Source organism: Gallinula chloropus (assembly GCF_964237585.1).
Source record: "Gallinula chloropus genome assembly, chromosome: 2".
Classification (NCBI taxonomy): Eukaryota; Metazoa; Chordata; class Aves; order Gruiformes; family Rallidae; genus Gallinula; species Gallinula chloropus.
The window spans coordinates 37962142-37989716 of NC_140086.1; the positions used below are offsets into that span (position 1 = coordinate 37962142).

General features: G+C 45.0%; 1 protein-coding gene across 1 annotated transcript in view; it reads left to right on the forward strand.

Moving 5' to 3' along the window:
* Positions 1–23974: 23974 nt before the first annotated feature.
* Positions 23975–27575, forward strand: part of PDE7A (phosphodiesterase 7A) — a gene marked incomplete at its 5' end in the record, with an annotated part of 74986 nt that continues 71385 nt past the window's right edge. The window contains one exon of the mRNA XM_084260074.1: positions 23975–24112. Coding sequence (XP_084116200.1) covers positions 23975–24112 — 138 coding nt within the window. The remainder of the gene's footprint in view (positions 24113–27575) is intronic.

The window sequence follows — 27575 nt, forward strand, 5'->3', positions numbered from 1 at the left end:
CAGTGATTTTTTGCATTCTGAACACAGGGATCCAGATTCAGCCTAATTGATTTTGGCTGCCTATGATTAGTGATTAAGTCTGAAGCTTAGTCAAACTACCTCCTTATATTATCATCAGCCAGAACAGAATTACTTAGAGGACAACTGACCAAGCACTTTCTCCCTGTTACATCTCCAGCATGCTCAGGATGACTTAATTCCAAACTCATGTACCTGAGGACAGGTGGAATGAACCTGGTCCTAGGCAGTGAGACCAGATACCTCAGAATTGACCTCAGTATTATAAAGTAATTGTTTATGGCAAACTTATGCATGGGAAATGTTGTTATCAATCAGGGTCCTACCTCATTTGAGATACAAGACTTTGGGCTGAATCCATGAGCTTGCAATAAAGTTTAACAAGGTGCTCTTACACTGCAGATAAAGGCTAAGCACAGGCTGAGAGATTTAGTCCACTTCAGATCAATCGTTCGTTCCTTCTTTCATCACAGGGGCAAAGCAGACAAGTGATTCTCCACTGAGTGGCTCTACTACCTCCTTACAGTTCATAGTTCATCCTTCTGGATTTGAAGAACCAGATGTTTTTAAACTAGACCCAGCTAATGCTAGGCAATGGCATGAAGGAACTCATATAAACCGCAATCTAAACCACCAGGTATATAGATACCTGTTATTCCTAAGAGCAAGCTGCAAGCTCTTTGATGGCAGACTTGCCACAACAAAACTCTCACCACAACCTCTTTATTTCTTAGGGTGTTTTTCTTAGCCCCCTTCTCAAACATTGAGAAACGATCCCAGAAAACGTGAGCTCTAACCCCAGCCATAAGAAAAAATCGGAGAACCTGTTTTGTTAGATAAGACTACCCACTCTGCTATTTCACCCTTCTCACTGCTGAGCTAGAAACACTATCTTGCCATTGCTCATGTATTATTTACTAGGCCACATTTTGGTTCAGAAGCAGCCACGTAACACATTTAAGATCTTCAGCTTTCTTTCATACCAAAAAGAAAATAAAATACCATGTAAGTACACACAGAAATTTAATAAACTGAGTAACTCTGGCACATAGTATCTGAAAGACCTAAATTTATTCATATTTACTTTGGAGTTTTAATTTTCTAATAGGCTAAGACACAGTCTAAGGTCTTGTGATTTACTGGGAAAAAAAACCCTACTTTTAAGTGCTGTACACAAGTCATCAGCTAAATGGACCAACTGAACTTTCATTTTTAAAGTAACAAGAATGAAATGCTATACAAGCTTATAGATACTACTTTACAACCTGCAGTAGTTACAACGCTCCTAGTTAATAATGGTATCTCCAGAGCATATTTAACATAATCCTGGGATCGATCCTGATCACACTGGAATCATGCAGGGCACACCAAGCCTGCTGATGCACAAAGCAATGGTGGGCAACCTTGTGAAGTCAGAGATAGACAGGGTTATCTAAAAATTCTGTTACATGATGCTCTTTAGCTCCATGGCAGCCCTGGAGAATAAAATAAAGTTATAATGTTGGTTTTTTTTTTTCCTGAAGAACTAAAATGTCATGTAATTTGTGTTTTCTCATAAAATAATTTTAATAACCCAGTCAGCTATGGAAATTTAAGCTCACCACCCTATTCGGTGTTTTAGTGATTAATCACCTTGAAGGTTTAGCAACTGAAAGTTATGTCTTACTTATTTAAAGCAGTCCCATAAAATGCTAAAAGTACAATGACATTTTTCTAGAAAAAGTTATATTCCCCTCATTAAGGAAGATAGATTTAGTAGTTATGATTTAGTAGTAGAGGCATTCCTGATGCCTGAAATTACTTTAGAATCCTATTTTCAAGCCAGCTATTTTTGCTGCAGTAGAAGAGTCAAGAAAATACTGTTCTCTTTGTTGAATGACAATGAAATTTATTAAAAGACAATCCAAATTCTGATAGCAATTCCACACCTCCTAAGAGGATGGGACCCCAGTTAACTTCAACTTTTTCTGCACAAATTTTTAATAGCCAGGATTAACTGGTTTATCCAGGGGCTGTAATAATAACAATAAGCCCTTTTTTTCCCTACCATACCCCTCATTCATTTGGGTTTGCACTGAAAAATAAAGCAAGGGGAGTTAAGTAACATACCTGCTTCAAAAAGTGATGGAACACAGTCTGGCATGTACAAACTCACAACATTATCAGTTCAGGATCTTGAGGTCTTTATGCTGATATAATCCAAAGGGAAACAGGCGAGTGCCACCAGAAGCCCAGTTCCACAGAAGGCGGCTGCTGCTTTTCATCCTTCACAATCAAGGTTAAACAGGTCAGTGGAGTCTGATTACTCTTTTTGTTTGTTTGTCCAGTATCCCATTGGTTATCTCTCAGGAAGAGCTATGAAAGAACAAATAAAACATTCATGGGCCTAAAGGCTGATATATCCAAGAGTTAATGACACCAAAAAATATGGGACATCCACATATTTAGTTAGTTGTTCTTCTGTGCTTTATTCTTGACAGGATCTTGAGTTTGTCTTTTTTCATCACAAATGTATTAAAGTTGTTTAAAGCTGTAGCAGTCATGCTCAAAACTCCAGTTCTTTGAGACCAGCCATAGCTTAGGTTTACTATACAGCCTCTTCCAGAACACAAATAACTGAAGAGGTCCCTTTAGGACTCTTCCTGTGTTCTTGTAAATTTTCATATCAAAACAGATGTTGGGTGTCTTTTCTTACTTTAGTCGACCCTCTCTAAATTGTATAATGAAAAAGTCAGAAGAGCCATTCCTGTCCACTTGGAATAGAGGGCTGCAAATTCTAGAGACATAAAACCCCAATTACTCTAAGTATGTCATCATTGGAACCAAATACCAGTTCCAAATGATCTGGTTTTGCTGTGGGTTGACCTTGCCTGGCTGTTGGACCCCCACCCACCTGCTCTCTCACTCCCCTTCCTCAACAGAAAAGGAGGGGGAAATAAGATGAAAAGCTAATGGGTCCAGACAAAGACGGGGAGATCACTTGTTACCATCATGTTTTGCTACATGGGGGAAAGCTCAACTTAGGGAAAATTAATTTATTGCCAATTAAAATAGATTTGGATAGTGAGAAACAAAGACAAGAGTTAATGCCTTCCCCTCACCAGCCCATTTCTGGGCTCAACTTCATTCCATTCCCAACTCCCCTATGCCCTTGGTGGACAGGGAATGGGGGGCTGTGGTGAGCAGAGAGGAGCCGCTCCTCTCTGCTGCTCCTTCCTCCTTACACTTTTCTCCTGCTCCAGGATGTGTCCTTCCCAGACTGCTCCAGTGTGAGTGCTCCATAGGCCGTCTTTCTTGTCAGGAGAATCCACTCCTCCTGCATGGGCTTCTCTCCATGGACCACAGTTCCTTCAGGAAATATCCCTCATCTCTGGCATAGGGTAGATGGGCAGTAGCGTTGGTGCCCGCTCTGGCATCGTCCTCCTTTCCACAGCCTGCAGCAAAATACCTGTTCCATCATGGTCTTCCCCCCAGGATGCAGGGGAATCTCTGCTTGGGCACATGGAGCACCTCCTCCTCATCCTCATTCTCTGACTTCAGTGTTTGCAGCGCTGTCTCTCGCTACCATGCAGTGTTTTGGTCTTAAAAATGCTTTCCTGGAGGTGCCACCAGCTTGGCTGGTGGACTTATCTGTGTCCTGTGGTAGGTCTGTTGTGGAGCTGGCTGTGTCCAGCCCCTGACTTCCTCCCACAGGGGCCTCTCTACACCACCCTAGTACCTAAATCTTGCCACAGACACAGAGTACAGTTTTGTGTAGACTAAAGTCCTGCAAATGGAGTAATGGAGCCCCATAACCCAGTAAAGTCTGCTTTGGCAAGAGTCGGTGAGTTTGTGCTTAGATTCACCTGCCAGGCTGGAACCATAAATCCATTTTAGAAACCCTCAAGCATAATTAGTTATGATCATACAAAAGCCACTATTCTTGAAAAAGGAAGGAACAGTGTGACAGCTCATAAAAAAAAATTAAAAATTAAGTGGATGCTTTTTCCTGTGAAGCATGTGATTTTAATGTTTCTCTTGTTCTTTGGTATGGCCTTTAATTTCAAGGATGCCCTGAAATTTTAGCTTTTGATTGGGACAAGGCCTAACTTTGAGTGTTTTTCATAGGTGTTAGAAGTCAAAATACAACAGTCAAAATATCTTTTCCTGGACATTAACAACAGAGTAAGTACAGATAATTCTATTTGTTGCAGAGCTTCCCCTCCCTGGCAGTGTCCAAGGCCGGGCTGGATGGGGCTTTGGGCAGCCTGGTCTGGCGGGGGGTGTCCCTGCCCACGGGAAAGGGGTGGGAACTGGGTGATCTCTGCCCCAAACCCGTCTGTGGTTCTGTGATCCAGTAAACCGGATTGTTCAACCACCTTGCACGATCTCAGCCTTGGAAATGAGTTTATCCCTCTAACAAAAAGCGAACCCGAAGTGTGCTTTGGAAGGGTAAAGGAGAAATTAAGTGGTGGTGGAAGGCGGGGGCGGGTGGGGAGAAGGAAGAAAACAAAATCCTTTTGCGGTTACCCAAATCCTCTGCACTCAGGTGCTACACAGACGCTGTCAGCAGGGACCACGTCGCTCTGTTCGGCAGCCCCCTGGTCGGCCTCGCCCGCCAGTTCCGTGTGAGCACAGCTCCCTCTGGTGCCTCCGGCCGCCGCTGCTGCAGCCTCCGCCGCCTCCCTTGCGGCCGCTCCCTTGCCGCCTTCTGTTCGCTTGTTTGAAGGAAAATTTAACGCGATACCCGCAAAACCTCCCCCCCCCCCACCCCCTTCTCCTTTGAGGATTCTATATCCTACGCATATTGTCTCCCTCTACTCTGCCCTGGTCAGGCCCCACTTGGAGTATAAAAGAGACAGGGATCTCCTGGAGAGAGTCCAGAGAAGGGCTACGAAGATGATTAAGGGCCTGGAGCATCTCCCCAATGAGGAAAGGCTGAGTGAGCTGGGACTGTTCGGTCTTGAGAAGACTGAGAGGGGATCTGATCAATGTTTATAAATATATAAAGTGTGGGAGACAGAGGGAAATGGCCAGCCCCTTTTCAGTGGTCTGTGGGGACAGGACAAGGGGCAATGGCTGCAAGTTGGAGCACAGGCAGTTCCGCACCAACATGCAGAAGAACTTTTTCACAGTGAGCATGACAGAGCCCTGGGACAGGCTGCCCAGGGAGGTGGTGGACTCTCCTTCTCTGGAGATATTCAAGACCCGTCTGGACACCTACCTGTGCAACCTGTCCTAGGGAGCTGCTCTGGCAGGGGGGTTGGACCCGATGATCACTGGAGGTCCCTTCCAACCCCTGTGATTCTGTGGTTCTAATGAAACTTTAAAAGAGTCAGGCTTTAATGAATGGTCGTTAACTCTTTTGTCAGAGCAGCTACATGATTTAGAAGAATAAAACGTATAATTCATTTCCCAGTCATTCTTCTCATTAATTTTTATTTCTTGCATCGTAACACCACGTAGTGTACCACAACCTTGCTGCAGCAGGCAATGCAAAACTAAAAGGCAATCCTAGTCCCACAAGAACCTTATACTGAAGAAGTCTTACTTACACTTTACATTTCATTTATACATTGCACACATTTCAGAAGAGACAAATCAGAACACGTCTGGAAATGTAAAGTTGCATATCAGCCTATAAAAATTTGAACCATGGCCCAGACAGAGCAGAAGGTCCAGGGTTGCTTCAGAAGCCTACAGTTACACACAGCCAGAGCTAAGGGTTGAAGAACTCTGAGTCACTCCAGTCCTTCCTCCCACAGCATCCTCCTTTTCTGGGCTCATGGCAAGTTCAGGAACTAAGAGCCTGGAGCTGAAAGACTGGTACGTACACATACATGCATGAAAGGACTGGCACCATTGCTCAACAGTGGTGTGAATTTTTAGCTTCCAAGGCAAGGAAAGACAGAGCTTAAAAGCTGAACTGTTCTCTTGGTTTGTTGAACCTGGCAGGCGTTAGTATTGACATCATCAAAGCCTGAAGGAGGTGCCAGTGGTCAGACAGAGCACTCCTGTCTCTGCACGGAGAGCCGACAGCTTCTGACTCTTCCAAAAGTGAAAGGGAAAGAGAATCTCTGATTTTACTCTGAGGTAATTGGGGAGTAAAATAAATTATCTTGCTGACGTACTTTAGTAAAGCCAGCAGGTTAAGGAAGGTGATCCTCCCCCCTCTACTCAGCACTGGTGAGGTCAGGTCTGGAGTTATGTGTCCGGATGAGACCCCCTCAATATGACAGAGAAATGGATATACTAGAAAGAGTCCACACCAATATGCAGAATAACTTTTTCACGGTGAGGGTGACAGAGCACTGGAATAGGTTGCTCAGGGGGGTTGTGGAGTCTCCATCTGTGGAGACATTCAAGACCTGTCTGGACACCTACCTGTGTGACCTGTTCTGGGGAACCTGCTTTGGCAAGGGGGGTTGGACTTGATGATCTCTGGAGGTCCCTTCCAACCCCTACAGTTGTGTGAATCTGTGAAAGGGTCACAAAGACAACAAAGGGACAGGAGCATCTCTCCTGTGAGGAAAGGCTGAGAGACATAGGACTGGTCGGCCTGGGGAAGAGGCGGTTTAGGGAAAACTCATCAATGTATAAAAACACTGGATGGGAGAGAACTAAAAAGGTGGAGCCAGGGCATTTTCAGCGGTGCCCATGACAGGACCAAACGCAATGGGCACATCAGGAAACACTTTTTCCCTGTGAGGGTGACCGAGCACTGGCACAGGTTGCCCAGAGAGGTGGTGGAGTCTCCCTCCCTGGAGATACTCAAAAGTCATCTGGACACAGTCCTGGCCAACTGGCTCTGGGTGGCCCTGCTTCCTTTCCCCAAAACTCCCCTAGTGTGATTACTGTTATTACTAATTTCTGCACCAAAGAGTTGGTAAAAACATTAGCAGGGATGTTGGGATTTATTCTGGTGACTGAGCAGAAGTGCCAAGAGAAAGAAGGCAGGTGAGGAGACTGGAACAAGAGCTCTCACTGGTTGATAGTTTTTCACAGGGGCACAAATGGGGGTCTGGGAAAAAAAAAAAAAGACCCAAACCAAGCAAGGGTGAGTATTTGAGTAAAGCATGGTAGGTCAATGAGAGGAGAGTACATGTACATTGAGAAAGGCTGCAGACAGTGGTAGTGTGTACTATTTTTTCACTCTCTGGGCAGGATCCATCTTTTATTTTTTAATATTTTGCCATGGTGATGTCAACATTAATAACATCCAGCTGAGCAAGCTAATCAAAGGGCAAAAGACTGAGCAAGTGGAAAAGGATGCTTCTGCCAAAATGCACTGGGCCTCTGGCTCAGGCACAGGGATTGATTTTTGTTAACAAGGGAAGAATGCTTCTGAAGCAGCTATGTCCCAAAAATGTTCTCCCTGTCATTTCTTTTTAGCCAGTTCTGCTTCACATGCTCCTGGAGATCCAGTGTCCTCCCTGAACTGTATTGCATGCTACTTGCTAGATATTCAAACAGTCCTCAAAGAAGGGAGACCTGGTTTAAGGTCCCCTCTTCAGAGGGAGCCTTTTTAGCTCTCAGAGAAGCCAAACAATTTTACATCAAGAAATTACATTTCCCTTGCCATATTTCTCTGTTACAGAATAGTTACTGTCATTACAGCTTCAAAAGTAATAACAGAATTGATTTAAATAATACGATTGCATAGCATCCATTTTTAAACACATACAACGATATTGGAAGGAAGGTATTCCATCTGGTAACCCATCTGCAACTCCATCTATACAAGAAATAAGTATTCATAAGAGAACATTCATATATTTGAATTCTCTGAACATATTGTGACCTTCTGTTACTATTCACATAGAATATCTCATTTTAAATATATGTTGTTTTTTTAATATTTTTCAACAACTGCAGTAGTGGAAAAAAAAAAGCAGCAAACTCAAGAAGTATGAACCTTAAATGAACAGTCAGTTGCATATCCAAATTGCTCACGCCTTTACATGGTCAGTTTGACGCAGGGAAGCAATCCAGGACTGTAACTTCCTGCCTCATTCCAGTAAATCCGGTTTGAAGGCTTGGTGGGCTGCTGAGCTGAATCACAGAATGTGTTAGGTTGGAGGGGACCTTTAAAGGTCGCCTAGTCCAACCCCCCCTGCAGTAGGCAAGGACACCTTTAACTAGATTGGATCAGGTTGCTCAGAGCTTCATCAAGCCTGACCTTGAATGTCTCCAGGGATGGGGCCTCCACCACCTCTCTGGGCAACCTGTTCCAGTGACACGTATATGGGGGGGGGGGGGGGTTAATCTAAAAATGAAATTAGAGGCTTAAGAATGAAGCTTTAAGTAATAGTAACGTACTGAACTTTTTCAATAACATAGTGAAGTTCTGGGAAATTTCTTTTTCATCTGTACTTTAGCAGAAAGTTCTGTCGACCCCCCCTAATTTCAAGTAGGTCACAGAGGCGGCCGTAACCCGCAAGGTTGTTACGGTTTCTTGCTAAGGAAGACAAAAGGAACTAAGTCATAAATCATAATAACCTCTCCAGCTTTAAGTTCAGTTTCTTCCTGAAAAGTAAAGGCTGCGAAGCCCCTAGTTTATTTAGCTTTGACAACTCAGAGGTGAGTTATATAAGGCTTCACATAGAAGTGAAGTAAGAGAGTCCCCTAATTCCTCATTCAGGCAGGCCCCCGATAATTTGGTTTGCAAACAACTGTGTCACTTTAAGGCATTATATTCTACCACTTATTGCTACCAAGCACACGGTTTTGGTAGCAGGGTTATTAATTTTAGCAGAGCCTAATCAGCTACAGCTACAAATCAGGAAGATTAGCTTGAACAGAATAAATGAGTGCCCTGACCTATTTCTGAGCTCATTTTACTAGAAACAGATTAGGAAACAGTGGTACCACATCTTCTCAGTACCTGCTCATTTGGAATCAACAGCTGCTTTCAGGCCTCCCCACCAGGTACAACCTTCCTCCAGCACCTGACAGTCCTCTCTACTTGTTCCTCCTTCACATAGTTTTCTTAAACTGCTCTTTGACACCTCCCACAGTTTTTGCCTAAGCAAGCTCTTTCCTGAAATCCCCAGCATAGTCCTCAGTTCCATCCTGTGCCAACCCCCTAATTATCATCTCCCAAATTCCTACAAGCTGGATACTTACCTACAAAGTTCTGGGAGGGAGGGGATGCAGTGGAGGTGGTAGTGGTCAGTAGCCATTTCTTTCTAAAGCTTCATTAATCTTCACATAGGATTTATTGCCCTGTCTCAGAAACGCTTGCTTAATTGATGGCTGAGAAAGATAAACTCTTTCTAAAGTGCTGATGAGTGCTGATCTTTAAATCCTGCTATCTAGATACAAAAAGGAATGTCTGTCTAGTGTTTGGGTCAAAACTAATAATAAAAATAAAGCAATATGTAGGTGCAGAAGTAAAGAAATTTCAGGTCAATGGATACAGAAGTCTCTGGGTTTTTTACTCTGAATGTCACTTACTGGAAGAAAGCAAATATTCCCAAAAATTTATTGAATTAGCATAAAAAAAAACCCAAAACATAATCACGAATGCTATTCTCTACATAGTAGATGTAGAATAAGCCAGTGGAAATATTGCCCAATAATTCAGCAGAGTAACAGTTAATTAAATTAGTAGTTTCATAGTTATGCATTTATCACAACTGTTCTAAGGGGCTTTCCCCCCCTACCCTCCCTATATTACAACAAGACCTTTCGGCTAGAAAATACTCAGAGCTGAAGCTCCAAGTCTGAATCCGTGGGCTTACAATTGGCTCAAATTACTCCGAGGGCTGCCAGCAAAGGAGCAGTCCAAACTTTCCTTGATTTTTTCAATTATTGTTTTTTTTCCCTAATATTCAATTACATCAACTTGTTAGTCTGACTCACTCCGTGACTAGCATCATTACTAGATCTGATGCAATGGAAGTGGTGATGTCATGCCTTTTCAGCAGCAGTAAAGTCTTACATTGTCTTCAGCTCACCACAAAACTGCACCTTACAAAGTATATACAGGCCAGAACACCGTACAAGTGTGAAGCACAGGTAAATTCTGGGGAAAACAGCACAAGTCAGAAGAATTACGACTCCTCCACACTTGTCTGTGGCGATGGGACAAGCCAGCGTTTGACAGTGTCATAATCATAGAATCATAGAATGGCATAGGTTGGAAGGGACCCCAAGGATCATAGAGTTCCAACCCCCCTGTTACAGGCAGGGACACCAACCTCCAGGCCTGGATCTACACAGGGGGGCCCAGGGCCCCATCCAACCTGGCCTTGAACACCTCCAGGGACGGGGCATCCACCACCTCTCTGGGCAGCCTGTTCCAGCACCTCACCACTCTCTCTGTAAAAAACTTCCCCCTAATATCTAATCTATACCTTCCCTCCTTTAGCTTTAATCCATTCCCCGTTGTCCTGCCATTATCTACCCTGTTAGAAAGTTGATTCCCCTCCTGTTTGTATGTTCCCTTCAGGTACTGGAAGGCTGCAATGAGGTCCCCCCGCAGCCTTCTCTTCTCCAGGCTGAACAAGCCCAGCTCCCTCAGCCTCTCTTTGTAGGGCAGGTGCTCCAGCCCTCTGATCATCTTTGTGTCCCTCCTCTGAACCCTCTCCAACAGTTCCACATCCTTCTTGTATTGTGGGCCCCCAGACCTGGACACAGGACTCCAGATGGGGCCTCATGAGGGCAGAGTAGAGAGGGACAATCACCTCCCTGTCCCTGCTGGCCACTCCTCTTCTGATGGAGCCCAGGATACCATTGGCCTTCCAAGCTGCAAGAGCACACTGCTGGCTCATGTTAAGTTTCTCATCCACCATATTTTGGGGGTTTCTGCTGCCAGCCACCCAGTGCCACGGCGTACATGACATGAAGCGCTGCCCCCACGGAGATGCTCCCCGCCAATTCAATTAATTCAAAGGAAACTTTGAGAGGTTGGTTGTGCCCCGTCAGGACGGCAGCTACAATGGGCATCGGTTGCCCACACAGCCCCGACTCTCCACGGCCCAGGCACCCCGCGTTCCTCTGCGACCGGGATAAAAGCAGGCAGGCAGCGTAAAACCCTCACGAGGCGCTCTGCTAATTCGACAAAAAAATGCAGTCATGTGCCCACACCCGATCCAGATCAAATTTGTACTGCTGGGTGATGTGGCATGGCCCAGAGCCAGCGGTAATGATTGTGGAACCACACGGCGCTCGGCTCAAGGCTTCTCCCGCGGATGAATTACGCGTACGGGAGACTGTAAATACGGAGCGTGGCCTATCACTGTGGAAACAGCTTGTGCAGGCTCTCCAAGGACGTGCCCCGATCCGCACACAAGAGACATAGCGTAACCCCTTGCCAAACCGCCTTTCTCTCTACCCTCGGAGGGAGGGCGCTGGGTTAGCCTCTGACTGAGGGCATTAAGCAGGGGAGGGGAGGGGATAAAAAAAAGGGGGAGAGAGAAAAAAAAAAGGAAATTACATGTCTGAGGTTTTTCTTTCAGGCAAGTCTCTTATAAAAATAAAGGAGTGTACAAAGGTCTTTGTTGCCCTGCCAACTTTTATAAGAACTAATTAAGATCAAGGAGAGCTTCATTTTCCTGTTTATTTCATACCGAGAACAGCTAATGAATCTAACCTATTGATGATGTTGCAGCTGCCTGCTTTAATTTGCTTATGATTGAGAAACAAAAAAGTTAGTGTAACACTGGACGAGTTGCCAAAGCCGTGGAGCGGTCACTGGCGCGCGATCCAGCTGTGTGATCAAACCTCCACGGGGCAGCTGTGACAACACAGCGCGGGCTGTACTTGGGAGCCAGGAGCTGGTGCTAAAACGGTGGCAGCTGCTTAGTAGTCCCTAATTTCCAAGTCAGCCGATTTGTCCATAATTAGGTCGATGTAATCGTAAAGGTAGAGAGCGCCGGCGTCTATTCCCTGCTTAAAAAGGAACGTTGTGAACTTTTCAACTTTGTGAATTATCTATTGACTGCGGTAGAAAATTCGGGCCACAAGCTTCACTGGTAATCGCTATCAATAAACGAAGAATTATGCTTTACCAGAAAACAATTTTCAGAGGTAAATACTCACAGGCCTTAACATAACTCATATTTCTTAGTTCAGGCAAATTGATTACAAGGCATTTATTATATTGAAGAGTCCTACGGACTTTATGGAAATCATACAGAATTCAATAAAGGATTTCATGGCTGCTATAAAACCTACAAAATAATTTTTAATGTCCTTTTGATTCAGAAGGTGAGATCCCAGCCCTCTGTAAATCAGCGACAGAACTCCCGATTGAGATCGACAGAAAATGAGCACCAAATCATTTCCAGGTCTTATTTCTAAAACCTTCCATAAATCACTCCATGTGACTGGGCAACTTTACAGCTTCTACTCAGGTTAAATTCTACGGGGTTTCGGCGTGGGGTTTTTTCAAGAGTGAGGTGAAGGATGATTCACTTTAGGGGAAGCATGGCACTTTACTTTCTTGCTTTCCTTAAAACCAGCTCTTCAAAACTTTCCCATGTTACTCCAAAACATTATTTCAAAACAATTGACAAATATTAAACAGGGATTCCCAAACTGTGGTATCCTAGCACCGGAGTACCTAAGCTGCTTAAGAAGGCACATGCAGTCCTTGGGAACCACTGCCGCACCACTGGTCCCCAAACAAGGTTAACATCTGTGTCAGCTGATGCCAGGAGCTTTGTACAATTCTAACAAAGGGAAACCAGACTATCAGATAACAGCTGACTCTCCACATCTGCATGTTACGTGTTTATTCCAAGACTACAGACCTGGAGATGTGAAGCTTTCCTTGGGAAGCTGGGAGATAGCCTTCTTCTTGCAACAAGTAGAAATTTCCTGCCAGCACCCTCTGGCTGGAATGTGTCAAGATTATGGAGAATTCTACAGTCCATGCCATAGAGGTGAAATGATTTGCCATAGTCTCTATGCCATACCAGACCCCAACAGAATCCATATTAGGTATCACTTGGTAACAGTATGTGCTGCTACTGTTTGTTCACACGGCAATCTTCTCTGCTGGTGTTAGGCACCTGACCTTGTAATATTTCACCATCAACTTGTGATGTCACAATTCAAAATAGACAACTTGCAATAAGGGATTTCACCAATTCTTCATTTTCCTAGCTGCATATTGTTCAAAATTCACATGCTATTTAAATTTATGTATTGTTACAAATTACATACAAACCAGTGTTTGTTCCTCCTTCCTGAGGAGTGGTGTTCCTCAGGGATCAGTACCAGGACCAGCACTGTTCAAGATCTTTGTCAGTGACATGGACAGTGGGATCAAGTGCACCCTCAGCAAGTCTGCTGATGGCACCAAACTGAGTGGTGGAAGGAAGGGATGCCATTCAGAGAGGCCTCCACAGGCTGGAGAGATGGGCCCACACAAACTGCATGAAGTTCAACAAGGCCAAGTGCAAGGCCCTGCATGTGGTTTGGCACAATCCGAACCACAATTACAGGCTGGGTGAAGAATGGATTGAGAACAGCCCCGAGGAGAAGGACTTGGAGGTGCTGATCGATGACAAGCTCAACATGAGTTGGCAAGGTGTGCTTGCAACCCAGAAATCCAATTGTGTCCTGGACTGCAGCAAGAACAGCGTGACCAGCAGGTCAAGGGAAGTGATTCTGCCCCTCTTCTCTGCTCTCATGAGACCCCACCTGGAGTACTGTGTCCATCATCCCATTACAAGACAGACATAGAGATGTTGGAGCAAATCCAGAGCAAGGCCATGAAGGTGATCAGGGGGATGGAGCACCTCTCCTATGAATACAGGCTCAGATAGTTGGGCTTGTTCATCCTGGAGAAGCGAAGGCTCCAGGGAGACTTAATTATGGCCTATCAGTACTTAAAGGGGTCCTACAGGAAAGTGGGAGAGGGACTGTGCGTCGGAGAGTGAAGTGGTAGGACAAGGGGTAATGGCTTCAAGCCAAAAGAGGGCAGGTTCAGATTAGACATTAGGAAGAAATTCTTCCCTGTGAGGGCAATGAGGCCCTGGCACAGGCTGCCCAGAGAAGCTGTGGCTGCCCCCTCCCTGGCAGTGTTTAAGCCCAGGTTGGATGGGGCTTTGGGCAGCCTGGTCTAGTGGGGGGTGGCCCTGCACATGGTGGGAGGTTGGAACTAGATGGGCTTTGAGGTCCCTTCCAACCCAAACCAGTCTGTGGTTCTGTGATTTTATGATATGATAAGTGGCTACTCCAGATAAGTTTGCATGATGAATGTTCATTTGCTTTCAAGTTGTGTTTAGAAACATCTATTTCATCAATTGTTTCCACCAATGGACATTCAGGCTTATGAACACAAGAAAGTGTCAAGGAAATTAAAGTATATCAGAAAAATTAATTACTCAGCAATTATGCTTTGAATTCATATGCTGTTTGGGAGCATCTCTGTATGTTTTTTTCCACGTATCCTGCAGTAAAACAGCCACTTGTAATGCAGATGGTACTGACTTGCAGCGTAGGTGTATTAGCTCAGACTTCTAGCAAATTGATAATGGGAGAACCATTATCTGGGCATTGATTACCTTGGCGACAGATACAATGGCGTGTAGCTTGCCCACAGATCATCCAGTTCAAGATCAGCAGCAATATACCTGATCTGTCACCAAGTTAGGCTATTTGGGCCTAATGGTTCTCGAACCTTTGTGCTACTCAGTGAAGCATCAAGATCTTTCTTTAAAAGCCTTACATTCTTTTTCCTCTTTCTAGACAAATCACGTGGACCACACAATATGTCTTTTCCACATATATTCTGTAACCATGAATGGAGTGCGTAAGTAAAACCTCCTGCATGCAACTCAGCAGATGTCATGGTTTTCCCTGGCTTTAGGTATTCTGTAAACCACGCTGCCTTGCAGGCTTTGAACAGTTTGCAAGCTCGCACATTTATTCAGATTTTACATGTTTTGGAATGAAATTGCTTAGTAAAGAATTATACGAGCAACTATTCAGAGTCCAAGGTGAGATTAAACACTGTAAACGCTGCTTATTTTCCTAGGCCCGCACTTGCAGAAAGTAGTCTACGAACTTCTAGTCTTGTAATTTAATCTGGAAAAGTGCCGACATGGTATTGATTTATGCAGATTGAACTGATGTTCTGACACATGACTAGAGGGTGTTCTCCATAATCCCAACTCAGCAAAGCATGTAAGAACATGCATAAAATTTAGTATATGCTTTACAGCACTAGCGCTTGATGCCAAAACCATATTTTTGTGGCAAATTCTGCTATGCCTGTCTTGTATCATAAACATGTTACATGTGTGTTCCACACATCTGTTATATATTTCAGTATGTTATACATGTATTCCAAAGAATATGTTTCTGTGAGGCTTTGGAAGTAGATTTTCTAAAATGAACTACTTTTTTGAATTACACAGTATCTGAGTAATCCCTTACATAATCCTGATTTACACCACGTAGGTGGGTTTTTATGATACAGGCGACGTGGTCTAACTGTGGGCTGACTCCAAAAGGGGAGCTCCCACTGCCAGTTACATACCTGCACCTTCTGCCAGCTGTGCTGTTTGGCCAGCCCCACTTCTTTGGGGGGCAGCTAAGTTTCATTTTCTGCCAGTTTAACTCCCTAAACTCTCTCAGTTTACCCTTGAACCGAGCATCAGTGCTGGTGGGGGCAAACAGCCAGGAGGAGTGAGATGGAGGGGCACGGCCCCACTGCACAGCAACATCTAGCTTAGCAATGATGTGTTGTAAAACCACATTTCCAGTGCACCCCACACCATGAAGAGGCCCCAGCCTCTGCGTTTTAGTGCACTCCACTCCCCACCCCACCCCCAGCTTTTAAACAAGGGACTTGCCTGTAATTAAATGCTAAATGCAAAGCTGCTTTTAAGAAATCGATCGAAAAATGTTCTCCTTGTACTCAGCCTGGCTTTTATCTGAACATAAAAGTCAGTTTATCAGAGCTAATCCTTTTAGTATGCACTTGTCTTACAAGAACAATTTTCTTTCATTTGGTCAAGACAAAGGAATTCAGGAATTTCTGTAAACTAACCCTCCCATCGCTTTGTTGCATTTTTGTTGATACATTGGCAACATTCCTTCCAGTTTTAATTGGATTAAGCACACAGAAATCTAGTGGGTTGTGCATCAGACAGGATTCCAGCTACCTTTTTGCTGCTGTTGAAAACAAAAGGTCTAGCAAAGAATAAACCTAAATGCAACCAGAGGTAGTCTCCTGAAAGTAATGAAATCTTCTCGCTGCATTTGCTCAGGTAGTTAATGGGAAGACTGGCAGAATGACAGATGTTTTTCCAGACTTGCAAGGAGAAGTCATGCTAATGCTAACCCAGACACATTCTTTCCTTCACAAAGAAATGTCAGGATGCTCCATGGTGGAAAAACATGAGTTGCTGCAAGTGTTTAATCCCCTCACTTCTATTCATCTGAACGGGATTAACCTTCTACTGCTATAGGTTTCGATAGAACAGCAGTCTCACCAATTAGCTAAACAAAAAGCAAGCACAAAAAAATGAAATACCTGATTAATTTTTGAAGCAAGCTCAAATTTAGTGGAGAAACTGAAGTAGTATATTTCAGCATCTTTTGAAAAGGCAGAAATTAATTTGAATACTAATTAATATACATTTTTACTACTAATGTGATCCTCTGTAACTGTTAATTCTAACCTTGGTTAATATTTATTCCAACTTGACTCTTTTTTTTTGAGGGAATAATTGCACAAAGTGGCACTTAATAGAAATACAACTGAATAGCAAGAAAGCTCAAAGGCAAGAGGAAGGCAGGTCTAAGAGAAAGGCTACTAGGTTCCTGCATGTAGTCATCTAAATTACCAGGTGTGCAAATACTGCAAGTTACTCCAGTTCCCATTTCTTTTGGGGAAAGATTTCTTCCCATTTGCTTCATCCACGAAAGGGCAACTCTTGGTAATGTGTCTATGTTGCTGCTTGAAATTTTCCAGTGATTTTAGCATATATAAGAAAGCAACCACTCTGTGTCCTTATACAAATAAGCTGCTGCAGCAAGGGAATGTGCTCATCTTTAATACAACCAGAAATAAATGAAAATGTTCTTTGAAAAATTCTAGTGTTATTAAGAAAGGTCTTGTTTTTGAGCTTTAAACAACCACTTTTTTTTGCCAGCTTTTGACAACGCAGCACAGTGGGATTAGTAAGACATCGTTGCTTCAGCCTAGTTGATAAGCAGGAACTTTAGCTCATCGTTTCACTTCCAGCAGTCCTTGATATTCTCAGTTTTAATCTTACGAGACACCTTTACCATATGCCACTGGTATAGAATCAGGTGGGACACCAGGAATATTTTGAACCTAAATACCACTTCCAAATCCAAACCTAAATCTCAGTCCTTAAATATGGGACTTTATTTATTTTTTAAAGAAGACAAGTAAAAAATGCTTAAAAAAAGATCCTTGTTAAGACTGTTCTGAAAATTCCACTTTCACATAATGGAATCCAGAAAGGACGTGCAATTTTAACATGGCATTGGAGCAACTTATAAAACATTTACCAAAAAAAAAGCAACAAAACCAGATCCAAATAAACCCCTACATTTTTCTAAAGACAGAAGGGGTGATTGTTGCTCTGCAGCTTACAAAGGAGGCTAACAGGGGCTGCATGCTGAATGGTACGTTGAGAAATGATTCAGCTGGTGAACGTGCAATGCATTCGTTACGTCTGTTCCGAGGGGTCCAATCCCACTTCCATCACCAACACAAAAAGCTGTGAATTTTCAGCTTCTAACAGCACCGTCAAACTTGTGAGCTGCACCTCTGAAACTGCACCTGGGGTTCTCATGTCCTCCCACTCGGATATTAAAAATATTCTGCACATCAACTGTTATTATGCATGCAAAAATGACACAAAGAGAAGCTTCTGCTGACACCAACGCCCTTAGTCATTTTCACGCTATAGTGGTAGGAGGATTTTTGTCCAGACAACAGTAATCACCAAGAAAACCATAACTTCCATGGCCCAGGCCATCTAAGCTGTGTGCACCCCAGCAAGATTTCTAGAAATGCATTTAAGAAAGAATAAAGGTGTGGAAAGAATCACCTTTTCACACTGTTGCTCCCAGCAGTATCTTCAGCAGAGCTACCAAAAGCTGTCTCTGAACTGATATGAAACTGGCCAGTCTGCAGCTGGGTTCAGAACTGACTTTCATTAGCCTGTTTCCACAGCCAGTCCCAGTTTCTGGAGGCAGTAACTTGTCAGTAAAACTCCAGCCTTAAATTAAGGACAGAGGGGGATTCTTAGGGCTGGAAGCAAAGAAAAACTGAAATCCTCCGGGATGAGACTTTTCAACTTCCTGCTCCAGCTTGCTGGTTTTGGCACAGAATCGGTATGTGTCCATTAGCCAGTTTCAGTGCAGTGAAACTGGAGTTATTACAGATACTGAAAATATTCTAAATAGCTTTCAATATAATATTTGAAATACCAGAAATTGAAGCAAAAGCAAACAGTCAAGCAAGACAAACCGACTTAATCTGCCTCTCCAGAGGAGACAAAACCTGTAGCTAATGGGTACACGGAACACGTGTCACAGCCCGTCGCTGCTGACACTGCCCTTCTGCCTGGTCTACCCTGACACTCTCCTGAACAACATCGCCTATCCCACTTTATCTGATCGACTTCAGGGACACAAATCGAAGCATCTAAATTAGGAGAAAGGCTACTTTGCTGTGTTCCTTCTTTTCAGTGAAGAGAGAGGCAACTTCAAGCAATGACTTGAATGGCCTGCTGTCTTTCCCTTAATTATTGACTACGAAATGAGCCTTAGGCAACTACTCTCTAGGTTAAGCCCCTAAAGTTAGGAAAGATGAACCCGGGCCACAGGGTAGGTGAAATTACAATGCACTCAGGTAAAGTGCAAGTTATCCCACTCAGGAAGGACTATTACACTGAGGGGATGGCTACAAGCTCTGCAGAAATCAGTCTTGGGGGATGCAGGGGATGACAAACCAAACAGGAGACAAGAATGTCATATTGCCACAAAAATTCAAGCAAGCCTGACGCAGACCCCAGGGCCAGGCAGAGGGAAGGGACACACCAGATGGGGACGGGCAATACACTTCAAGTGGGCTGCCAGATGTCTGGAGGTCCTATGGAAATACATAGCATTCGCTCAGACAGTAACTCTGGGTAGAGAAAAAGGATGTATCTGGGTATGTGCCAGAGGAATGTCACATGCCAAAAATGATGCATCAGAACAGGGTTACTGAGGACATAACAAATGAAAAGACATTTTGCTGCTTATAGAAATAACCCTGACTTCTATACCATGTAATTTCTTCAGGTAAGAAGCTGAAAACTCTTCTTGTGCTTGTCTTGCTCACATACCTGTAAAATATTTTCTCTGTTCCTAGGGGTTTTTTGAAGCACAAGCACGTTATGCCTTTGATGATCCTTAACTTCTGTTTTTGTGCAAGAATGTGAGAAAAGCTTCCTTTTCTGTTCAGACTGCTCGGTTCTCCCAGTGTTAGCTGGCTGCACCCCAGAGCGGCACGCCGGGCTGTGCAGTTAGCTCAGCAGAATGCTGCTGGTGTACCTGTGTGATTTCATCCTCTTTTCACAGGAACCAGGAAACTAAACTAATTCCCATTTTGTGATCTTCTGTCACTGCACCCTCAGCAAGTTTGCTGATGACAGCAAGCTGTGTGGTGCTGTCGATGTGCTGGAGGGAAGGGATACCACCCAGAGAGGCCTCCACAGGCTGGAGAGGTGGGCCTGTGCTATCTGTATGAAGTTCAACAAGGCCACTTGGGTCAGGGCAATCCCAAGCACAGCTACAGGCTGGGTGGAGCGTGGATTGAGAGCAGCCCTGAGTTTGGGGGTGCTGATCGATGTGTGCTTGCAGCTTAGGCCAGCTGTGTCCTTGGCTGTATCAAGAACAGTGTGGCCAGCAGGTTGAGGGGGGGTATTCTGCCCCTCTCCTCTTGTGAGACCCCACCTGGAGTACTGTGTCCAGCTCTGGGGTCCCCACTACAGGAAAGACACAGAGCTGTTGGAGCAAGTCCAGAGGAGGGACATGGAGACGATCAGAGAGCTGGAACCTCTCCAGTGAAGACAGGATGAGAGAGTTGGGCTTGTTCAGCCTGGAGAAGGCTCCAGGGAGACCTTACTGCAGCACTTCAGTACCCAAAGGGGGCCTCCAGGGCTTTTTTTATCAGGGGGTGAACAAGAGCAATAGGACAAGGGGTAATTGGTTTAAACCAGAAGAGGATAGATTTAGTTCAGTTATAAGGAAAAATTTCTCACTGTGAGGGTGATGAGGCCCTGGCACAGGCTGCCCAGAGAAGCTGTGGCTGTCCCCTCCCTGGCAGTGTTCAAACCCAGGTTGGATGGGGCTTTGGGCAGCCTGGTCTAGTGGGGGGTGTCCCTGCCCATGGCAGGGGGATGGAACTAGATGGGCTTTGAGGTCCCTTCTAGCCCAAACCAGTCCGTGATTCTGTGATCTCTCTGATTTCATAAGTGCCCATCTTTGAGATAAATCCACTCATCTTTTTCCTTACCACCACCCTCAAAGTGTTAACTATGTCCAAGAGACATTAACTGTAAATGTGTAAAGAATCATTAAATCTTTCTTAGCACTCCCTAAATTTGCATGAATTCTGATGTGCAGTCTCTGTTGAAGGCTGTATCTGCCGTTAGAGAAGCCACAACACACAGGGCTGTAGCACCTCATCATGCTGTACGAAGCAAAGCACTGTGGGGCTCAAATAACTCTGGTTCACAAGGAAAACAATACAAACAAAACTGTGAATGAGCACTTTGGTTTTACTACACCCTGGTAACAAAAAAAACCCAACAACAAAATAAAACACAACAAAGCAAACCCAAAAAACCCCACACCTTTCCTCTGCTACAAGCTCTTAATTTGCAGCAGGATTAGGCAGCAGACAGAATAGGCAGGGTATCATGGATCGGTTTTGCAACAAATGTATTTAGGCTGAAAACACAGGACTTATGGCATAATTCTTAGGCTTTTTATATCATCCTCAGGTGGGATTTTTCCTTGTAACTGGCTAATAACTAATAACTTGCATAGTTATTTAAAATGTATTTATTAAAAATAGTCATTTGTGTCCTAAATTTGCAACGCTTCTGGAATTAGTTGCTGCCTGGAAAAATCTACGCTTTCTTCTTGAGAATGTATTTCAGATTCCTTAAAGGTGTTTATGTAACATCAATTAGAGATCAAAGATAATTTGATTATTAGCAAGGGAAAAGAAAATGCTGATTATGTTATTTAAGGATACACTGGCTCAGACTGAGCACTAACATGACCTTAAAGAACTAGTTACAACTAGTCAGATGAGAAGTATGTAGAGCTGAAAGGAACTGTTAAACACATTATCAATAATTTTTATTTATGGTTTGACCTTGAAACATACACTATGTATATTCAGTGAAAGAAAATGCTTCCCCCCAAAAAACCCCCATGATGCATTGTTCATAAATTGAATTTTAGACTGACTAGTAAAAATCCATCCTACCTGAGTACACAGAACTGATTTATTAGTAGGAAAGAACCAAAAGTAATTTTGAAAAATGAATGAGGAAGGGAAATCCCGACTCCAGTGAAGCTGGTGGAGTTCTATCAGTAACTTAAATGCTCCTCTGATTTAATGTGAGCAGACCAAGTATGAGTGAACGGTCAAAGAATGTGGAAGAAAACCTGACATACCTTAATTAGTGGAGAAAAATACAGGCTATGTTATTTTACTGTGAATAATTATGTGCTTATATATTTTGAATTACTGCATGCATGTGTTACAAAAATCATACTGTGAATGCATGACATTTTTATTTTACAAAACAGGAGAAAAACAGCTGAAGAAGGTTTTTGAGATGACAGATTTGATCCAGTGTCCTCTTACATGTCCATATGTCCTTATGGCTGTCCATCAGACAACATGGGATTGCAGTTCTGCAAAAGAAAATGGGCATCAGTTCATATCTATAAAACTTCTTGTTCCTAGAGTTCGTTCAAACAGATGAAAATCCTCCATACAAACCACTTATTCTACCCAAATGGGTTCCTCCAAAGCCATGTCATTGCCTATAAATAACCGTTATCATGTGAAATCTAAACCTTTCTGCCAGTAAGCAAGCACTTAGAAGAACAATGTATTATGCAAAATTAAATCATATGAATCATTTTACAAAATTTTAAGTGGTACAGGCACTTCATATATTATTCAAAGAACAGAAACGTTCCCTTACCTATCATACTATATTTAGGGTGTTTTTTTTTTTTATGATGGAGAAATAAAAGAGATGAAAGGCTGGAAAAAAGCAGCTGCAGGGAGAGACAAAGAGAGCCTTAGTCCTGAAAAAGGAACCGAAGTGTAGTTCTAACTGTCCCAGCTAATGTGATGCACATAGCCATAGGCCGGATCACCTCATGAATTATTCCATTTCTTCCTTAAAGTCCAATTCCCGGAATTGGGTGGTTTGCCAGGAATTTCATCGTTTACCTTAACGAAAATCTCATGGTTTTACCTCTTCATCTTGAAAAAAAACCCAAAACCAACCCCCCCACGCCTCCACACTCTAAAAAAAATGAGCAGCAAGAATTCAAATGCAAATACAAAACTCCTCCGTGCATTGCTTTTGACAGATAATGAATTTTAAGCAAAACCGTCTTTTCCCTGTTTGATCTCCAAGCAGCCACTCAAGCTGGGCGTTCCAGGCCCGGCCGTACCTATCGCTGCCCGGTTTCCTCTGGAAGCCGCCGCGAAACGCCGGATCCAACCCAGGGGAAACCGCAGCCCCGTCAGCGAGGCTTCCCCCAGCCCTCAGGGTATAGCCGAGGGGGCCGGAGGGCTGGCAGAGAGCGCGGGCACCGAGACAACGCCCCTACCGCCGCCGCCACCATCCCTGCCTGGGCCCTCCGACCCTCGCCCCCGCCCCACCCCCAGAGTCCGGCCCCCTCAGGCCTCGCCCGAGCTCCGCCGGGCACAGCACGTGCTCGGGGTACCGGAGGAAGGGAAAGGAGGGAAGGGAAGGGTGGTGCAGCCCTCCGCCCCTGCCCGAACAGCACTGCCGGCCGCGCCGCATCCCCCCCGCCCCCCGGCCCTCCCCCGCCGGCCTCAGCCCCATCCTCGCCGCCGGCCGCGGCCGTCACCGAAGGCGCGAAAAGGAGGGCGCATGCGCCCGCTGCGGCGCGCGGGGCCCGCTGGCGGCGCCGAGCCACCCTGCTGCGCACGGGCGGGAGGAAGGGGAGAGTGGGTAGTTACGTGATGACGCTCTGCGTGTCGCCAGTCGCGCGACCCACGCACAGTCCGTCGGGCTTGTGCCTCCTCCTGAGCCAGTGCGCTCGGGGCTGTTCTGAGCGGGGCGGGCGGGGCGAAGGCTTCTTCCCTCCTCCTCCTCCTACTTCTCCTCCTACCCCTCCTTCTCCTCCTCCTCCTCCTCCTCCTTCCCCCCCTCCCCTCCTCCCCCCTTCTCCCTCCGCCCCGGCCCCCGCTCCGAGGGCCCGGCCCCTTCCCCCTGGCGGAGCGGGGCCGTGCGGCGGCGGCACCTCCTTCTCCTCCCGGCCGTGCCGGACAATAGGGGTGAGCGCGGCGTGTGTCTCACCCAAAGCGGCCCCCCCAGGCCAGCCTCGCCTCCATGCGCGGCGCCGGGCAGCGGGGGTGACAGCGGCTCCCGTCGGCGACAGCGAGGCCGAGGGAGAGGCGGCGGATCCGGGCCGGGACTCGCCGCCTCAGGCGCTGACAGAGGCGTCCCGCTTCGCCGCCTCCCCTTCGCTGCCGGCGGCGGTTCCCGCCAGGCTTTGGCGGCGGCGGACAAAGGCCCGGGGCCCGGCGCGGCCCGGCCCGACCCCCCGGGGGGTGCGGGGGCGGTGAGGAGGCGCCGGGCCCCCGCGGGGTTTTGGCGCCAGCTTCCCCCCGCCGCCCCGCTGCGGCGAGCCCTGCGCGGGCAGGTGCGGCGGCGGGCGAGGCCGCTGCCCTGCGGCGGGTCGGCGCACGGAGGCTTCTTCAATGGAAGTATGTTACCAGCTGCCGGTGCTGCCGCTGGACAGGCCGGTGCCGCAGCACGTCCTCACCCGCAGAGGGGCCATCAGCTTCAGCTCCAGCTCCGCGCTCTTCGGCTGCCCCAACCCCCGGCAGCTCTCGCAGGTAGGCACCGCCACCGGGCCCGCCGGCTCTCCGCGGCGGCGGGGTCGACGCCGGTTCGGCGTCCCGCCGGTTCCCGGCCAGTCGCTGCCGGGCGTCAGGGCCAGCTTTTGGGGTCAGTAGGGAGCTGGTGGGGCGGCGGGGCGGGCGGTGGGGGGAGTGGGAGGGGTGGGCTGGCGGCGGAGCTGCCCCCGCGGGCGCCCGGAGACCTGCGGCGGCAGGGGCGAGCGGCCTGCCCGCCCGGCCGAGCCGCCGGTCTCGCCTTCCCCGCCTGCTACCAAATACCGGTGGCAGTAACGAGAACATTTTTATAGGTTTATGGCCAGTTATTGTCGCGGTTATCTTTTTAGCGTTGATTGTAATTCGAGCGCAAAGCTCCTTGGTCGCTGTTTCCAGAGCCAGCGAATTACTCGATTCTCTGTAATTTCTTAAGCTAGCGTTGTCCTTAGCTTTTTATGCTGGGCTTTCTTTGAAGGGTCTAAGTTTCCCGTGGGGTTGCCAAAAGCTGCAGTGACTTTACTGAAATAATGAACGTGCACCGCAGTGTTTTATTTGGGATGCTAAGCTATTTCTCCCTTCAACTGTTCAGACTTGGCAATCCGTCTAGAAAGAGACAAAGATCCTTGGCTTTTTCATTTCCACGGTATTGTTCCCTGCCCACATTACATCAGTCACGAGATGAACTATGCTGTATCTTGTTTCATCTGATCATGTTGGAAATGCAGCAAAAAGGGTCATTATAACCGTCAGGACAAAAGGGAGGTTTTTCTTGTGAACATGGCCCTAGATTTCTGAACATTCGTTAGTCTGGATTCCCAGCAGACAGTGATAAATTTCTTTTTTATCAGGAATCTCTGGAGAAAATTTGGAATTACCGTGGAAAGCATATGTTCTGGTGGGAAATCTGCTGGTTTTGGTTTATAGGGATTTCCTATAATATCTAGATTGAAAGGTCTACTTTGGTCCTTCAAAGTACGTTGTCCTTATAGAAGATGTTGTCTTTGCTCTTTACACACGTAATGGTAATTTTTTTGGTTTTTTACATTTTTTGGGGCGTCTTACTAAGTTACTCTGCTTTTTCATCACTTGCTTCACTTCATGTATGCGTGTATGGAAAATACAGAGCTACGTGTCTCTCTGGGTTTTGTCCCTGGTCTGGTTGCAGTGAAGCTCTGCGTGTGTATGTGTGTGTGGACATTAGATGTGTGTATGTTTGGGAAAATAGTGTGCTAATGACTAGGGATTTGAATGCATATGGAAATAATTATCTGTGAGCAAATGAAGATGAACATATGCTGATGACCCTCCCTTCCCCATGTGTGAATGCAGTAATTGACAAAAACTTTGGTTTTATGACAAATCCGTTTTCCATGTAGCAGCTGGGTTAGGTTGTTGTCTGTTTGTACCGCTTGATCTGGGTTGTACTTGGTGGTGTAAGTCTTCTTGAAAGTCAAACCTAATTTAGTGTATTTTGCCCTGCGCAAATGAGAGGAGAGTCTCTCTTGTTTGAAGTGTTTGTGGTCTTCTGGGAAAAGGAATAAGGAAAATGGTCAAGGTGATATATTCTATTTATTCCTTCTCTCTGTGGTTTCTAGAGCAGGTGACACATTAAGTATATACAAGATTATCAAATTAAATGTGGTGTTGACATTAAGGTGTTTTTTTTCCCAACGTTCAAGCTTCTCAATGGATTCCTTGTTTTCTGACCAATATGCTGCAGGTATATTAGAGTGAGTCACAGGGAGAGGTGCTTGAATAACTTTTTTTATAAGTGAAAAACTGTGTGTGTGCTTGACCAAGCAGAATTTCCTTTGAGTAAAACAGAGAAATAAGCTTATGCATTAATAAAAGGGAATTAGGATATTTTAGTAAGGGAGTCTTTGGTAATACCGATAAGAGCACAGCTATGTTTTGCTGTCTTTACCATTTTTTTTTTAAAAAAAAATTATTTCTTTGATGTCTCCTACAGATCATAGGATGACAGTCCTATGATGACCTAAGAAGCATCACCAGTGACACAATTCTGTGTGACTTCTGAACTGTACATCACCTTGCAAGTCTCCAGGAACACTTCTAGTAGTCAGGTGCCTTTGCTGTTCAGAGACGTTTGAACCCTTACCTGTCTGTCCCTTTCAGTCTCCTATTTGGGCTAGCTTTGAGCAGGAGGTGTAAAACTGGAGAGGTGTATTAGTAAACTCAAGAAGCTGGTGTGTCTAGGTGGTGTTTTATAATTGATAAACATTTGGCTAAAAAAAAAATCTAAGGTCTTGAAAATTGAATTCCTGCTTATACGTGAAAAGTGAAATTATTCAGGCATAAGACAGTTTAGGCTTACCCTTTCAGCAAAGAGGTATTTTTATATGGGAAACACAGGTGAGACAAACACATGCTATGTTAGATGTAGCATTTAATTGTGAAAATGTTAAGCAGGCAAATATCTCTCCATAGATTATATAATATATATTATCAGGTGAAATTTCAGTATAATATTTAGTAAAATTGTCACTAAATGGGTTCAAAATGGGCTGTGTGTTGCTTTTTAAAAGCTCAGATAAAGCGGTGCTGGAAATGACCTCAGGAATTCTGGTCTACTTCTCTCAGCCCCAGGAAGGATAAATTGTACTTGCAGTATTATTAGTAGATGTTTGTCTAATCTGTTTGCTTAATCTGTTTTTTAAGATACAGTCTTACGAGATGCAGTGAGCTGTCATAACTCATTATTGCTGAAGGTTAAAGTCCTGACATTGGGCATGTATTATTACTACTCCCCTTATGTCATCTCTGATGCTTGTCAGGTGCTTGCTGATTCAGTTGACTAAAACAGCAAGCAGAAAGCGAATACAGGCGGGAGACTGGTTAGCTGCCTGCCATCTCTTTGAATAAAATGGGCTTCCCAAAGTGTGCCGGAACTGATTCAAAGGAAAAGATGGTACTGGTAGGCTTTTGGAACTCCTAAAAGCCTCAGATAGTAGAAATTACACAATCTCACTGGTCAACTGTTGTTAATAGTGCTTAACTGCTCTTGTCATGAGCATTCTTTCCTAATACTGAATTTTGGTCTTCCTTGTGGTGATGTACATCTGTTGCTATCCCAAGTAAAGTGGATAATTGCTAAGAGAGAAGGAATAATCTTTTTTCTTTTGTGTGTGAATTATTTGAAGGTGGTCTAATTTTCTTTAAATTCAAAGTATTAACAGCAACAACAACAACAAAAAGTAAATTTGACATCTGTTACCTGGAGGTTATTTGTGATATTTATTGTTCAGGTCCAGTCAAGTGAAAAGATGCTATTGTATGGGTTTATAGAATTGTCAGAGTTAACAATTGTCTCTAAGCATGAAATACTTTTAAATGCTAGTGTTAAAAGCTGGTTTTAAGGGCACTTGAATGGGTAACTGTTGAAATGACTAGGGCATTTCACACTGATGAGATTGAATTTAGTCTTACTGAGAGATCGAGTGGATGT